The 12,502-nt window shown below is 34.9% G+C and overlaps 2 protein-coding genes and 1 long non-coding RNA gene across 3 annotated transcripts in view; 1 reads left to right on the top strand and 2 right to left on the bottom strand.

Moving 5' to 3' along the window:
* The window catches only part of LOC106161799 (protein trachealess), a 62,507-nt gene extending 59,392 nt beyond the window's left edge, over window positions 1-3,115 (bottom strand). Inside the window, exons 1-2 of the mRNA XM_087006570.1 lie at window positions 1,825-3,115; window positions 1,537-1,630 (exon numbers count right to left, since the gene is read on the bottom strand). Of these exons, the coding sequence (XP_086862696.1) occupies window positions 1,537-1,589 (53 nt within the window). The 5' untranslated portion in view covers window positions 1,590-1,630; window positions 1,825-3,115. The remainder of the gene's footprint in view (window positions 1-1,536; window positions 1,631-1,824) is intronic.
* A 178-nt stretch (window positions 3,116-3,293) lies between these two features.
* LOC106161864 (26S proteasome regulatory subunit 6B) lies at window positions 3,294-11,662 on the bottom strand. Its single transcript, XM_013538936.2, has 9 exons — window positions 11,455-11,662; window positions 10,651-10,752; window positions 7,696-7,882; window positions 6,946-7,092; window positions 6,233-6,436; window positions 5,661-5,828; window positions 5,284-5,360; window positions 4,515-4,739; window positions 3,294-3,900 (listed from the first exon to the last, which is right to left on the bottom strand). The coding sequence occupies exons 1-9, from the start codon at window positions 11,488-11,490 to the stop codon at window positions 3,787-3,789; spliced, it is 1,260 nt and encodes a 419-aa protein (XP_013394390.1). The 5' UTR covers window positions 11,491-11,662; the 3' UTR covers window positions 3,294-3,786.
* LOC147763756 (uncharacterized) lies at window positions 8,492-10,258 on the top strand. The gene is made up of 2 exons (XR_015333212.1): window positions 8,492-9,266; window positions 9,710-10,258. It is a non-coding gene; the product is annotated as an uncharacterized LOC147763756 (long non-coding RNA).
* Window positions 11,663-12,502: the final 840 nt, after the last annotated feature.

Below are 12,502 nucleotides of genomic sequence, written 5' to 3'. Positions count from 1 at the left end.
TAGTATAAAGTTTTCTAAAACTGCTGCTAAATTACAACTGTGTCACTAATTTTATCTCAAATACATAAATTAAAATAAGACATTAAAAATTTAATATGTTATTGTGAACAATTGCAGATTAGAACATATGCTTCTGTTTCATTAACAAGTATTTAAAACTCTGTTACAACTAACAATAATTACTCAGTTATGTAACAGCTGGGGTCAACGTTGGTGTCTTGTTTAATGCCGAGATATCTTCTAATTTTAAATTGAAATATATCAAATAACACAGCAAAAATGGGAGTTCAGTCAAGAGCACAGGGACATTTGATTATAACCTTTTTAAACATTTATCAACCTAGCACAAATATATATATATATATATTACCATTTTGTGTAGACAAATAGAACAAACCATGGATACATCAAAGACTGTGTATTATACAGAAGTGCTGTTCTGAGATAGGTACCCTTTGAATGAAAAAAATCATTTCTCACATAACTTTATGCCATATTAAAATAAAATTTGGATTACCAGCAGCCTTCCTTTTTATGTCATCGTAGTAAGTTAAACACACACACACACACGCATTCACACACACTGACACATATGAAATACAAAAATACACTGGTATGTTTTTCCCCTGAAGACTGAGCCTCCAGATGTGTTAAGCAGTTATATCAAAACATTCAGCTGAGTCTACATGTGTGAGTTCATCAAACATATATATTACATTATGATAACAGTATTGTTTCCTTGTTGAATAACTAGATGTTGACATGGTTTGGCTATGCACACAATTTTAGAAAAGCCTGCAAACAAATGTGATATAAGTACCAATATAATTATACATAAAACCCTTTTTTCTATGAAGAGACAATTGTTTTTGACAACCATACAATTGTCTACCCAGTCCACATAATCATATCTTCAAACTGGCAAGTATACATTAATGGCAAGTGATATCAACTTGCCACCTTCTCCAAAGGATAAAAAAGATAACTGTGCTGTATAGGATAAGGATAAATGCAAACGATAAGGACAAATAAAAAACATTCCCTACAAAACCAGTGGATTCATTCTTTTATTACCAATTACCCTGAAAACATGTTGAACACTAATCAAATTCTTATGTCTGAATGCATGACAGGTCATGAAATATAGTTAACCCAATAAACGGAGAAATTAGAACAATACATGTAACTTTAAGTTGACATTTTAACAAATGCATGGTGAAGACTAAAAAATAAAATTAAAATTAAAACCAAAATTTTAATATGATTAGACCTATGACATAAAACTTTCAGATGTCATGAGACATATAACTACCCAAGGTTTGTTGCACATGCCTTTTACCCCCACAAGCACCCCTTTCATGGGCCTCTAATAACAGAAAGTAGTCTGAAGTATGGAAAGAAACAAGCCTTAAGGTAAGGCAGTTACCTGTAGCGGGTAACAAACACATTAGAGGGCAATAACCTATTAATTTCACGCAGCCGTGGTCATCTTTTGTTAAAAGGCCGCCGGCTAGTTAAGGCAGTGAAATCACTTACCGCGGTGGCCCCGTGTTGCTGATGCCGGGGGCCGATGGTATCGGTTGCTGCATCCCCTCTCAGTTCGCATGTGCCCCTAAGTAATATAATGCATCTGAAAAAAAATGGGGTCATCGCATGTTCTTATTCAAACATACAAAAAGTAGGACTGCACATGTCTGCATAAAGGGATTACGCAAAGACTTGGGGCAAGTTAAGCAAAGGCGGTGTGTAAACTTCAACGTAACTTTAGAACTTGTGCTAGTTAGGGGAAGAGGGACGACGCAGCGTTCGAGGCTCTACACCTACCCGAGTATTATTAGCGTGTTTCGCACTCGCCTACAACCATGACAATATGGCAGCGTAATCTGCTGGTTCTACGCTCTTCGACTGTTGTTTTTTAGGTCATGTCAGTGTTAGAACATCGAGTTATGTACACACTTAATTTCAATCTGTTCGCTTCGCAACTGCCGATGTTGTGCAGCGAGACGAACAGACATCATCAACGTGCCGAGCGGGGCACTTACGATGTAGCAACATTCTGATTGGATAATACTATTACCAACACTAATACACTTTTAAAAAAGTAAACAATTTGGAAGGTTAACATTGTTCAAACCGAGTAGTAGTTTTTATCGATATGAAAATGACTAACGTTAAAATAATAATCTAAAGCACCTATCCTGGGCTTGGTGCAAAATCAAGGGCCATAATTTATTGCAAATTTCACCCAACTTTTTTTTCAGTTTAACTCACAGGGTATGATGTAGAACGCATGGTCTGTGTACCTCAACATCACCGAAATTGTTGCCAATAAATCATTTATCTAGGTCAAATCAAACATTCATTCTCTAATCGCTAATCTCTGTACTGTTTCTTTTTAAAATGGGCGAGTTTGGAATATGATATTTCCAAACTGGCATTTTTTTAATCATACACAGACAAAAGCAAAATAACAGTTAAAGAAATCACTTATAGAACATCAGAGGCTAACTTTTTTCCAAACTGAATGACAGGCTTGCATTTGAAAAAAATGGATATTGCTCCAAAACAATTAGCCACCCACTGAATTAAATCCAATATCAATTATCAATAAACACAGTAAAAAATTTTGCACCCCCTCTCTCCCCCATCCGTTAAATAGTAACATTTTTGGGCACCTGGTTATAAATTAAAAGACCTTGTAAACAAGATTTTAAGTTTCTTTTCAGAGTTTTCATTAAGCTCACGTAATATTATAACAGAGCAATAAGATGGAATTGTGGTTGGATAATTTACATCTTAATGTAATTCAAATTTTTTTTTATCTGATTTTTTTTTCAATATCAAATGACTTAAAATTTGAAATAAGGGTCATAAGTACATTGTTATATAGTTCAAACTCCAAAAAAAAAAAAAAAAGAAAAGAAAAATCAGATTTAGAAAAAAAACTCAGAACAGCCACATCATATATGCAAGGAAAATATCAAATCACCAGCATAATCACATCTCATAACATTTGACCACATCTCTGAATGATCAGGTTTTTTAAAGGGGGACATCTGTCCATTTTCTAAGGCCTAAAAATTAATGAAACGATAATTTCTAATCATTAGCAGCTAATTTATGAACAATTCGATCCCTTAAGGAAAATAACTGTAAAGGACATGAAATCATTTTGTTCATTTTTAGGGACCAGAAAGTAACATCCCCCTTTAACCGTAACTATTTTTTGTTCATAGTGTTGTTAAAGCATATGTTGAATAGTTGAATATAAATAATTATGCAAACTGTACAACTGGTATGACCAATCTTCTTTTATTGTGATAAGGCCAGTAACAGTTCACATTCCTTATGTTTTCACAAATATATCTAACCTTGTTCCCTACTTAACCAATCCTTGCCACATGCTCTTGCCAATCCTTGGCAGAATGCTCTCTTGTTATGTTAGATGTTAAATGCTAGAGCATTTGCAATGGTGTAAAATGCCTAAACAAATTCTGCAAATTACCTTGAAGAAACATCTTAGTGGAATGAATAATTGAAACAGAAAGGAATTTCAGAAATAATGTTAGAAAAAGTTGAAGATTTCCCAATTTCCACTTTGTCATCATCAAGTACTAATAATAGTCCTCTGTCAACAAAAAAATATTTGCTATGACACATCATTCCAGTTATCATAAACATTGCAAAACATTTAAGTTTAACTGTGACACTCGTAAAAAGAAATCTTCAAAAAGTTCTTAGATCTAGTCAAGACCAGTCATCTAGCTAGGGTTGAAGTGAAAACCATTATTTGTAGAACTCATGATCCTGTTCATCCTTCTTTATGTTATTCTTGTATCCCTTCTCAAAGTCCTTGGCCAGCACCACGTATCGGTTTTCTCTCACTGCCTGCATGCCAGCCTGAGAAATAAACCACACCCTTATCAACAATCTGCATTGTATCTACAGCCATCATACTTAATTGATACATTTTTCAATACATGACAATCAAACAATAAAAAAAATTATCACATTGTTATCCTGATTATTTAAGTATATCGTCAACCAGTCTATGCCTCAACCTTTTCAGCCCACTTGTCTTTGAACTAGTGAAATTCAGAAAACAGATTGTCCAAATCAAAATTTACTACCAAGTTCAAAGCTGATATCTACAGAGGGAGATCATTTCAAAACAACTTCTATAATTTCCAGTAGTTATTTGGACTGGTAATTTTAAATGAATCTGTTTTCAGTTTACTTGTCAATTGTTTCATATCATTGGCTAGTGTAGCAGTTCATTATAAAGAAATTCTGAACCTTCTTTTCCATTTAATGAATCTGATTCATTCAGCCAATTGTGAAAACATATTGAAAACATTATGTGAAAACATAATGATATTTGCCTTTACACTTATAAGAATGACAAAATTAGTGTCTTGAATTACTAACTGCATTACTGACACATCACTATTACTGCAGTTATCTTTCAAAATGCTGATCAAAATTTTTGCTTATTGTCTAAATCCGGCACATACCTCTTGACAAATGGCATTAATATCAGCTCCACTAATTTTATCAGGCCTGGCCACGTAGTCCTCCAGGTCCACCTCCTCGCTGAGGTTCATGTTTCCAGTGATGGTGGAGAAGATGAGTCGTTTCTGGCGTCTGTCCGGCATTGGGAATTCGATCTTCCTGTCAAGACGACCGGGGCGCAGCAGGGCGGGATCCAGCGTGTCTGCACGATTGGTAGCCATGATGACCTGTTGGTGCAATAATTTTTTTAATATAAGATCTACATAATTCATTTATCACTGTAGATTTATAAATAACAAGATTCCACTTTGAAAACTAAGGATATAAGTTACAAAGGTGTTTTATGTGCCAATATAAAATTTTGACTGTGTCCTTTGATTTTTGATGTTTATCATATTCAGGGAATGAAAGATTCTCAGTTGTGTCTAAGTCAGCTATACCTATGATGACCTGTTACACAATATTTTTCATATATTTTTCTTAATTATTTTCAATTACATCTAGGCCAATACTAAATATATGTATCTTGAAAAATTTGTGCCAGCTACAAAGCCTAATATTATATAACAAAATGGAACACCAGTAAAGTCAATTTAAGCAATTTATATTTTTGATAAATTACAATATTTCTAATTGTAATACGTAATGAAATAAGGAATAAAATCCTGATACATAGTTTGTAAATAGCATAGATGACTACAGATGTACTCTATCAGCAATTCAGAGGATTATTTGTCTACAGTAAGGCTTTTATGTTTACTTCAAACTGACCTTCACATTGACGGTCTGATCAAATCCATCCATCTGGTTAAGAAGTTCTAGCAAGATTCTCTGCACTTCTCTGTCAGCTGAAGTAGAATTTGCAATTACCTTTATGTACAGCTTATTTAGGAATGCAATTATTTTAATATCATATCCAATCACTTCAAGACAATTCTTTACATTACTGTACCAGTGCACTAGACGTAATTGAAAAGATATTACTAAAACTTCATCAAATAAATAAATCTTTATATTTTGCAGAATCCATATTTAAAAAATACAGACAGAAAAAAAACAACAGTTAAATTTTTCCTATAAATGCAAAAATTTTGTATCAAAAACTTATCTCATATAAAACAACATATTAAAAAAACACTCAATTTTACCTCCAGTCTGAGCATCAAATCTCTTGGTTGCTATGGCATCAATTTCATCAATGAAGATGATGGCAGGGGAGTTCTCCTTGGCCAGACGAAAAACGTCACGCACCATCCTGGGCCCCTCTCCCAAGTACTTCTGTACAAACTCTGACCCAACGACTCTGATGAAAGCCGCTATCAAAGAAAAACATTTTCAAATTAAAATAAGTGCATATTGGGATTCACAAAATATTTGATAACACAATATCCCAAATTTTAAAAAGATTATTTAAAGTGTACACATTCTTAGATTAAGGGCACTGATTCAATACCCAAGGTTTCATTTTCCTCTTGGAACAGCATATCAAATGAGGTGGAGAGAAAGTAATAGCCACCAATTATTGAAAAAAACATTACATATTGAAAAAAACATTACATATCAAATAAATAATCAAACAATTAAGTGTTCCACTCTACAAAATCCCTTTTTAAAGATAATCATATTCAGCCACCTTCAATACAATACAATACAATACAATACAAAGAAACAAACAAACAAATAAATGCCATTCTTTCTCAACCAAACTGAACCAGCTCACCAGTGGTGTGGTGTGCCACGGCTTTGGCCAGCATAGTCTTGCCAGTTCCTGGGGGACCAAACATCAGCACTCCCCTGGGAGGGTCTATACCTATCTGCTTGTACAGGTCAAAGTGGGTCAGAGGGAGCTCAACCGCCTCACGCACTTCTTGCTTCTGGATGTCCAGGCCACCGATATCAGCATAGCCAACATTGGGCTTCTCATCTGGAATGAGGCAAGAACCTTTGTAGTAAAAAGTCTGTGGTATCGACTAATTCCTCCTGATTCTGACTTTTAGTTTCCTAAAACTTACTTAACTTATACAAGTGATTGATAGGGTAAAAAAGTTTAATGTGCCAATAAGAAATAAAAATGTTTGCAGGGGCAGGTAAAGTTCAAAATTCGCTCAAAAACATATTAATTAAAGTGACGAATTGTAGAATTTCAAACATACCTAGTGTCAGCAAATGAGGACTAAATGTTTAAGAAGTATACTGTTTACTCCAGGAAAAAAATCGTTGAAGTTTGTTTTATATATCCTACACTCTGCACTTTTTACAAACAAACATTTCTAAATTAAAAAACAATAATAATATATTCCAACAAAGTATAGGAAATTGAAAGAAAAATGGAATAAAAATTTGCACTTCAATGTCAAAAAGCAGCAACTACGAGGCTTAGATATCCACTCCTCATTATATAAAACCGTAATAATGATGACAAAGTATACTAACCAGCCTGTAACATGGTAATGCTACTGTCAGCCTCTGGTGGTAGGACATCAACTAAAGCATTGCTATGCTTGTGTAAGGCAACACTGGCGCTGGGCTTCAGAAGTTCACGGTCAATGGTAGACAAGATACGCACATAGTAGTTGGAACCTGTAATGGGAAACAATTCAAAATTGCATGCAAATGCAATGTACTGTTTGTTTATTTTATGGTTTAACACATATGCTAACATGTTGCTGGGTCAAAAAGAATAAGAATATCCCTCAATCAGTCTATTCTACCACGTCAATTTTGAACCTGTGGAAAAAATGGAACATGCAGCATACAAAATAATAATAATATTAATAATAATAATAATAATAATAATATACATGTGCATAACTATACATAATAATATGAGTAGAAATAATGAATTAATGAATTAAATGCTGCTTATGCATGTATATTAACTTATTCTTTGTGCATTAATACCATGCTCTACATAACAGCACAGAGCACTGATGTTGACACTGATGTTATAATTACACTTAATGGTATAAAAATCACTTTTTGGAGACATCACTGCTGCATAACAAAGGTTTGAATCACTCTTTACACTCTCCACATTTCGAGGCATAAATATTATTGACACGATTTTAGAGACTGAGGTCATCCCGTAACATGACCACATGATCATGCAAGCTGTACGATTTATGACCAGTCTTAAATATTGCTACCCTTCATTAATCGCATTATTGTTGCAGTATTACTCACCAGTAGTGGACCCCACAATGCCTGTGTTCTGGTCCACAGCCTCCAGGAACTGTCCTATAACTAGAGGCACACTCTGAATCCTTTTCACCTCCTCCTGGGCATGCAGGTATTCCTTCTTCAGGTTCTTCTGCTCATCCTTTATGTACTCCTCCTGAACTTCCAGAAATTCCAACTGTCTTTGAAGTTTCTGAAAAAATATATAAAAATCATCTCAAAATTGAAGTAGTAGCACTGTAGCACTATTATAAAACCACAGCAGGAGCAGTTGGACACTCATTACTCTCTTTCTCCGTCTTTCTCTTTCTTCCATGAAGAACTATATAGAAAACCTTTAAAAACAAATGCTTCTGAGTAAAAAATCTATTCAGAGTACTGAAACTTTTCTGTTACATTTATCACCACAGGGGTGCCATTATCTGAAAAAAAAAGCTGTTTTGACAGTGCATTGCTCATTATTTACTGTTTTATCTACATTAGATATGTAATTATATGCAGTATGTAGTTGAATATTCAAAGTACAATTCTGGCATTTATATTTATCTTCAATAGGTTTTTAAGGTCATAAAAATTTCAAACAACAATACAATACATAGCAAATACATCTTAAAGATCCATTTTAAGCGACCACAAGTTTAAAGAAGTTGTATCGCTTAAATCTTTTTTTCTTCACCACAAGAGATAAATTTCACTTGATTGCTAGGTATGTGTGTTTTATTTGTGTTGTATAAGATACTGGTACTGATAATATATATATATATATATATATATATATATATATATATATATATATATATACAGTGTTCATTCTAGGATGCGCCCTTGCGTCATTGACGCAGAAAAAATGTGATTGACGCATTTCGTAGAGTGAGCTGCGCCAACAAAATTCAAGAGAATTAACAGCGGCGCATTTTTGTGTTCTAAACGCGCCCTCCAATTCAGCAAATTCACGGCCGAAGTTTGATTGTTTACTCGACTTCTCTTGACATCAAGATCTAATGTTAAACGTAACGAAGATATTCTTTACGCGTCGCAGTTTTAACAAAGATCTTAATTTATGCTGACGTCATGCGCTTTATGCAAATCAGTGGCGATCACCCCTCCTTTCCTGAATCCCTGATAGGCTGAGATTAATTGTCCATGTAAGTCAATTTGATCAACCCGTACATTGTGCATGACGGCGGAGAAAGCAAAATGGTATTTTAAGTTTCTAAAAGAAAATCGATCCCGAAGATCACTCTAAAACGGCTAAGAACAGTAGCGACGGAGATGATCATGATCATGCACAGCAGACATTCCCACCAGAAAAGAGAACAAAAGTTTGTGCAGCCGTCACGACTGCTGATACCGCGTCGAATAGCAATGCAACTTCAAGGTCGTTTCAAAAATGGTGGAGAAATACTTACAAGTGGCTTGTACACGACGATAACGCTTATGCATTGAAAAAAAGGACTTCTTTCAAGGGACTAATAAATTTCGAACGAGTACCCTTATGCGACATGAGACGTCCGCTGCCATGCAAGAAACGTCGGAAGCAGCTCAAGCTAAACAGACTTTTTGCAGAGCTTTAGAAGGTAAGATATTATTTTTTTGTCAATATTTATTTAAACACAGAGCAATAGACATCAAAGTGATTATCGTGACGGTCCCGGACCCACGTGTTGTAATTATATTTGTGCAGTTTGAGGAACTCTTGACAGTGCATTCTGGGATATCGCAATGCTGAACAACTATGTAAACAATGTGTTTGCTGCGTCGCATTGACATAGGGCGTCAAGCTCATGTTATTTCCCTGAACCTTATTTTTTGTATATATAGGTAAAATTTTTCAGATTCATTGTTCATAATTTTATTGTGTTGAGAAATTTGGTCTCAGTTCATGGTGATTAAGGGAAAAATAAAGTGAGGGATAGTGTGCTGGAGTATTCTTTGTGGATACCTTCAACACTACTTAACATTTTATATAGGTTTTTATGCCCAAATTCAAATTTAATTGTAACTTTTATAACATTTCTAGGTAGAGATGGAGCAATCATGGCAGTGGTGAAATCAGTTTACTGGATTGTTTAAGAGGGCATTGCAATTCACAAGTTCGGAAGGACTTAAATGTTGTCTGGTATACCTGGCAGCTAAACTGAAGAATTTCTCCTGAAAGTGGGGAAAAGGTCATCGTAAATTCTCCAGGGACCACCTTGTGACTTGTGCTAATTATGAGAAACAGTGCTAGGCAATACAGTGTCAATTCATTGACAATCTCATTAACAACATCAAAAAAGGAACAATTTTCAGTGATTTTTAGTAAGACCTATGTCTCTGCTGTCGAAATATGTGTGATATCATTCTCAATCTGGTAGCTTTTTATCAATGAATTACATATCATTATCAGGGATGAGACAATTAATTTCATAAGTCATGAATGCATGCCAGTTAGTCAAGGGTCATTGATAATGGGACAGAGGACAGAAGAGGTAAAATTAAATGGATTTTTCATAAATTGAAGCCAAAAATGGGTTTAAAATGTTGTTATAGTAAGAACTTGGTTATTGGTGAATAAATCGTGAACATATTTTAGTGTTATCTTATACTTGTTAACAAAAATTGGAGCGTCAACTCAAGGGTTTTGTTTTAGAAAATTGGGATTACTTATTGAATGTGATCAACTATAAGTCAACATATCTTTATAATAAATTTTTTTCATCTCTGAACATAAATACTACAGCAGTAAAACAACATGCGTTACATATTGTAATTTCAAGATTTGAACAAGGGCCCACTTTAAAATGTAATGACCCACTTTTTTTAATGTTGGGGGCCCTTTGTCCCACATTGAAACATTCCTAGAATGAACACTGTATATATATATATATATATATATATATATATATATATATATATATTTTTTTTTTTTTTTTTAATGGGTATGTGCCCTAGCTTCATATGCATCTTAAACAAGCATACCTTGTACTTGACAAAAAGGTCATCTAACTCTGTAGCAAGTGGATCAAGATGCCCAAATGCCTGTGAGGTAGTTGGCCGAGAATCGCTGACAACAGTGTCCTCCTGCAATACAAAATTGTAAATAAAATATCTGTAAATCTGAAGTTAAATATATAAAAATAAAAAGGTACAGTTAATTTTACACTAAAGATTGGGGATTTAACCAGCACTTAAGTTGAAATTTTGAAACACCCCTCCATTCTGCTACTTTTGTAGTTTTTCTCCTTACCCTAATTTTTCATTTTAATGAATTAATTAAGTTACAGACAATGTATGTGGTGACTTTGATTAATGTCTCTGCTACTAAAACGGATAAGTTAAGAAATTGCCAAACTAATTTATTGACTATTGGAGTCATTTCTAAAAGTCACCACATAAGTTAAACTAAAAAGCTATTCAAAATCAGTTATATGGTGGGGGCCTTTTTCATCAGATCCGAGGATCCTAGAATCTACCAAAATGTGGGCTTCCAGATATTCGAACAAAATGTGGGGCTTATATGAATAACGATATGCCCGTGAATATGAAAAGGTATATTATAACAATATCACTGCCACAAACAAAGCCTTCCAAGGCAGTGCCAGTGCCACGGAGTGACCAAGCGTTTTCTAATAGATGTTTGGTCCGCTGTTACTCAACGATTTAGAGGAAAACACATCCAAATCCATTGACACAAAAAAGAACTGTATAGTACGTTCATTTTAGTACAATAATTTGAGGTACTTAAGCTTATGGTGCTATTTAATTTCATAAAGAATTCCTTACTTTGTCAACCGGCGGCGTGATTCCGATTTCTTCCATTTTGAAATGGCCCGGATGTGTTCAAGATAGGACTGCGAAGACTGCGACCGGAAGTTTGAGGTTTTCCTAGCTAGAGTACAGAGAAAAAAAAACGCCCGCACACTGTAACCTCTACCAGGGTCACATTGTATTTTCACTAGATATTCACAGATATCTCTGGTTAAATAGATGGCTAATCTCTGTACTGCCTCTATGCCTCAGCGAAAATGTCCAAATAATAATAACTGCGGCAGACGGTGCGTGCGCACACGTACCGCGCCTTCAGCAATTTCCCCTTTTGAAGCCCTTTAGCAACAGGGTAGGCCTATTACACATAAAACATTGAGGAAATCACCATCTGTAAACCAAGTTGCCTATTCCCAATAACAATTAAACACTTCGTTTAGCCTATAATTATTTTCTAAAGAGTTACTAAAATATTAACAAGAAAAGGATTCATGAGAGACTTCAGGCAACACTCGGTCAGATTCCTACGGTACCCCAGATCATGGATGTAGGCTTAAACATAGGCCTATATATAGGCCTACATGTAGGTCCATTTGAAGAAAACTGAAAAATGAAGTTATAGATATATTTGCGGATTCTACTTTTTCTTAAACTCTGGTGCCAAAAGTGATTATAATCTAGTTTTCATTTGCAAACATTTTCTGATTCATGCCATATTAGGCCTACATTTTGTGTGCACAGTTTTCGCCTTTAGTAGGCTAGGGCCTAACAGAGGTTTGAGTAACGAAAGTTTTAAAAATAACAACCCTTCAGAAAATAATTGCACTTTTTTAATGCCAACAAAAATTAGACTGCGATAAAGGGGATGTGACATGAGATGTAGGGCCTACGTGAGTTTAGGGCCGGCGACCGGATCGAGTTAGTTGACCCCCCGTCAGTTTATGGAAAAGTAGGCCTAACTTCGAGGTTTAAGAAATGGCCACATTCTCTTGTAAAGTGACCGTAGCCTGCAATGCTAAGGAAGTGTCGGACGCTAAAAAGTTTTACTTAAGCGGTGAGTCCAAAT

Source organism: Lingula anatina, chromosome 2, assembly GCF_051362555.1.
Source record: "Lingula anatina isolate TDL-2025a chromosome 2, LinAna3.0, whole genome shotgun sequence".
NCBI lineage: Eukaryota > Metazoa > Brachiopoda > Lingulata > Lingulida > Lingulidae > Lingula > Lingula anatina.
The sequence above is the reverse complement of the archived record's forward strand: the minus strand, read 5'-3'. Positions and strand labels throughout refer to the sequence as shown.

Coding starts and splice junctions, on each gene's coding strand:
- LOC106161864 (XM_013538936.2), bottom strand. CDS start 11,490: ATGGAAGAAATCGGAATCACGCCGCCGGTTGACAAA. Junction 6,437..6,945: donor CATTACCATGTTACAGGCTG/GTTAGTATACTT, acceptor GCCTCATTCCAG/ATGAGAAGCCCAATGTTGGC. Junction 4,740..5,283: donor ATCAGACCGTCAATGTGAAG/GTCAGTTTGAAG, acceptor TTGCACCAACAG/GTCATCATGGCTACCAATCG.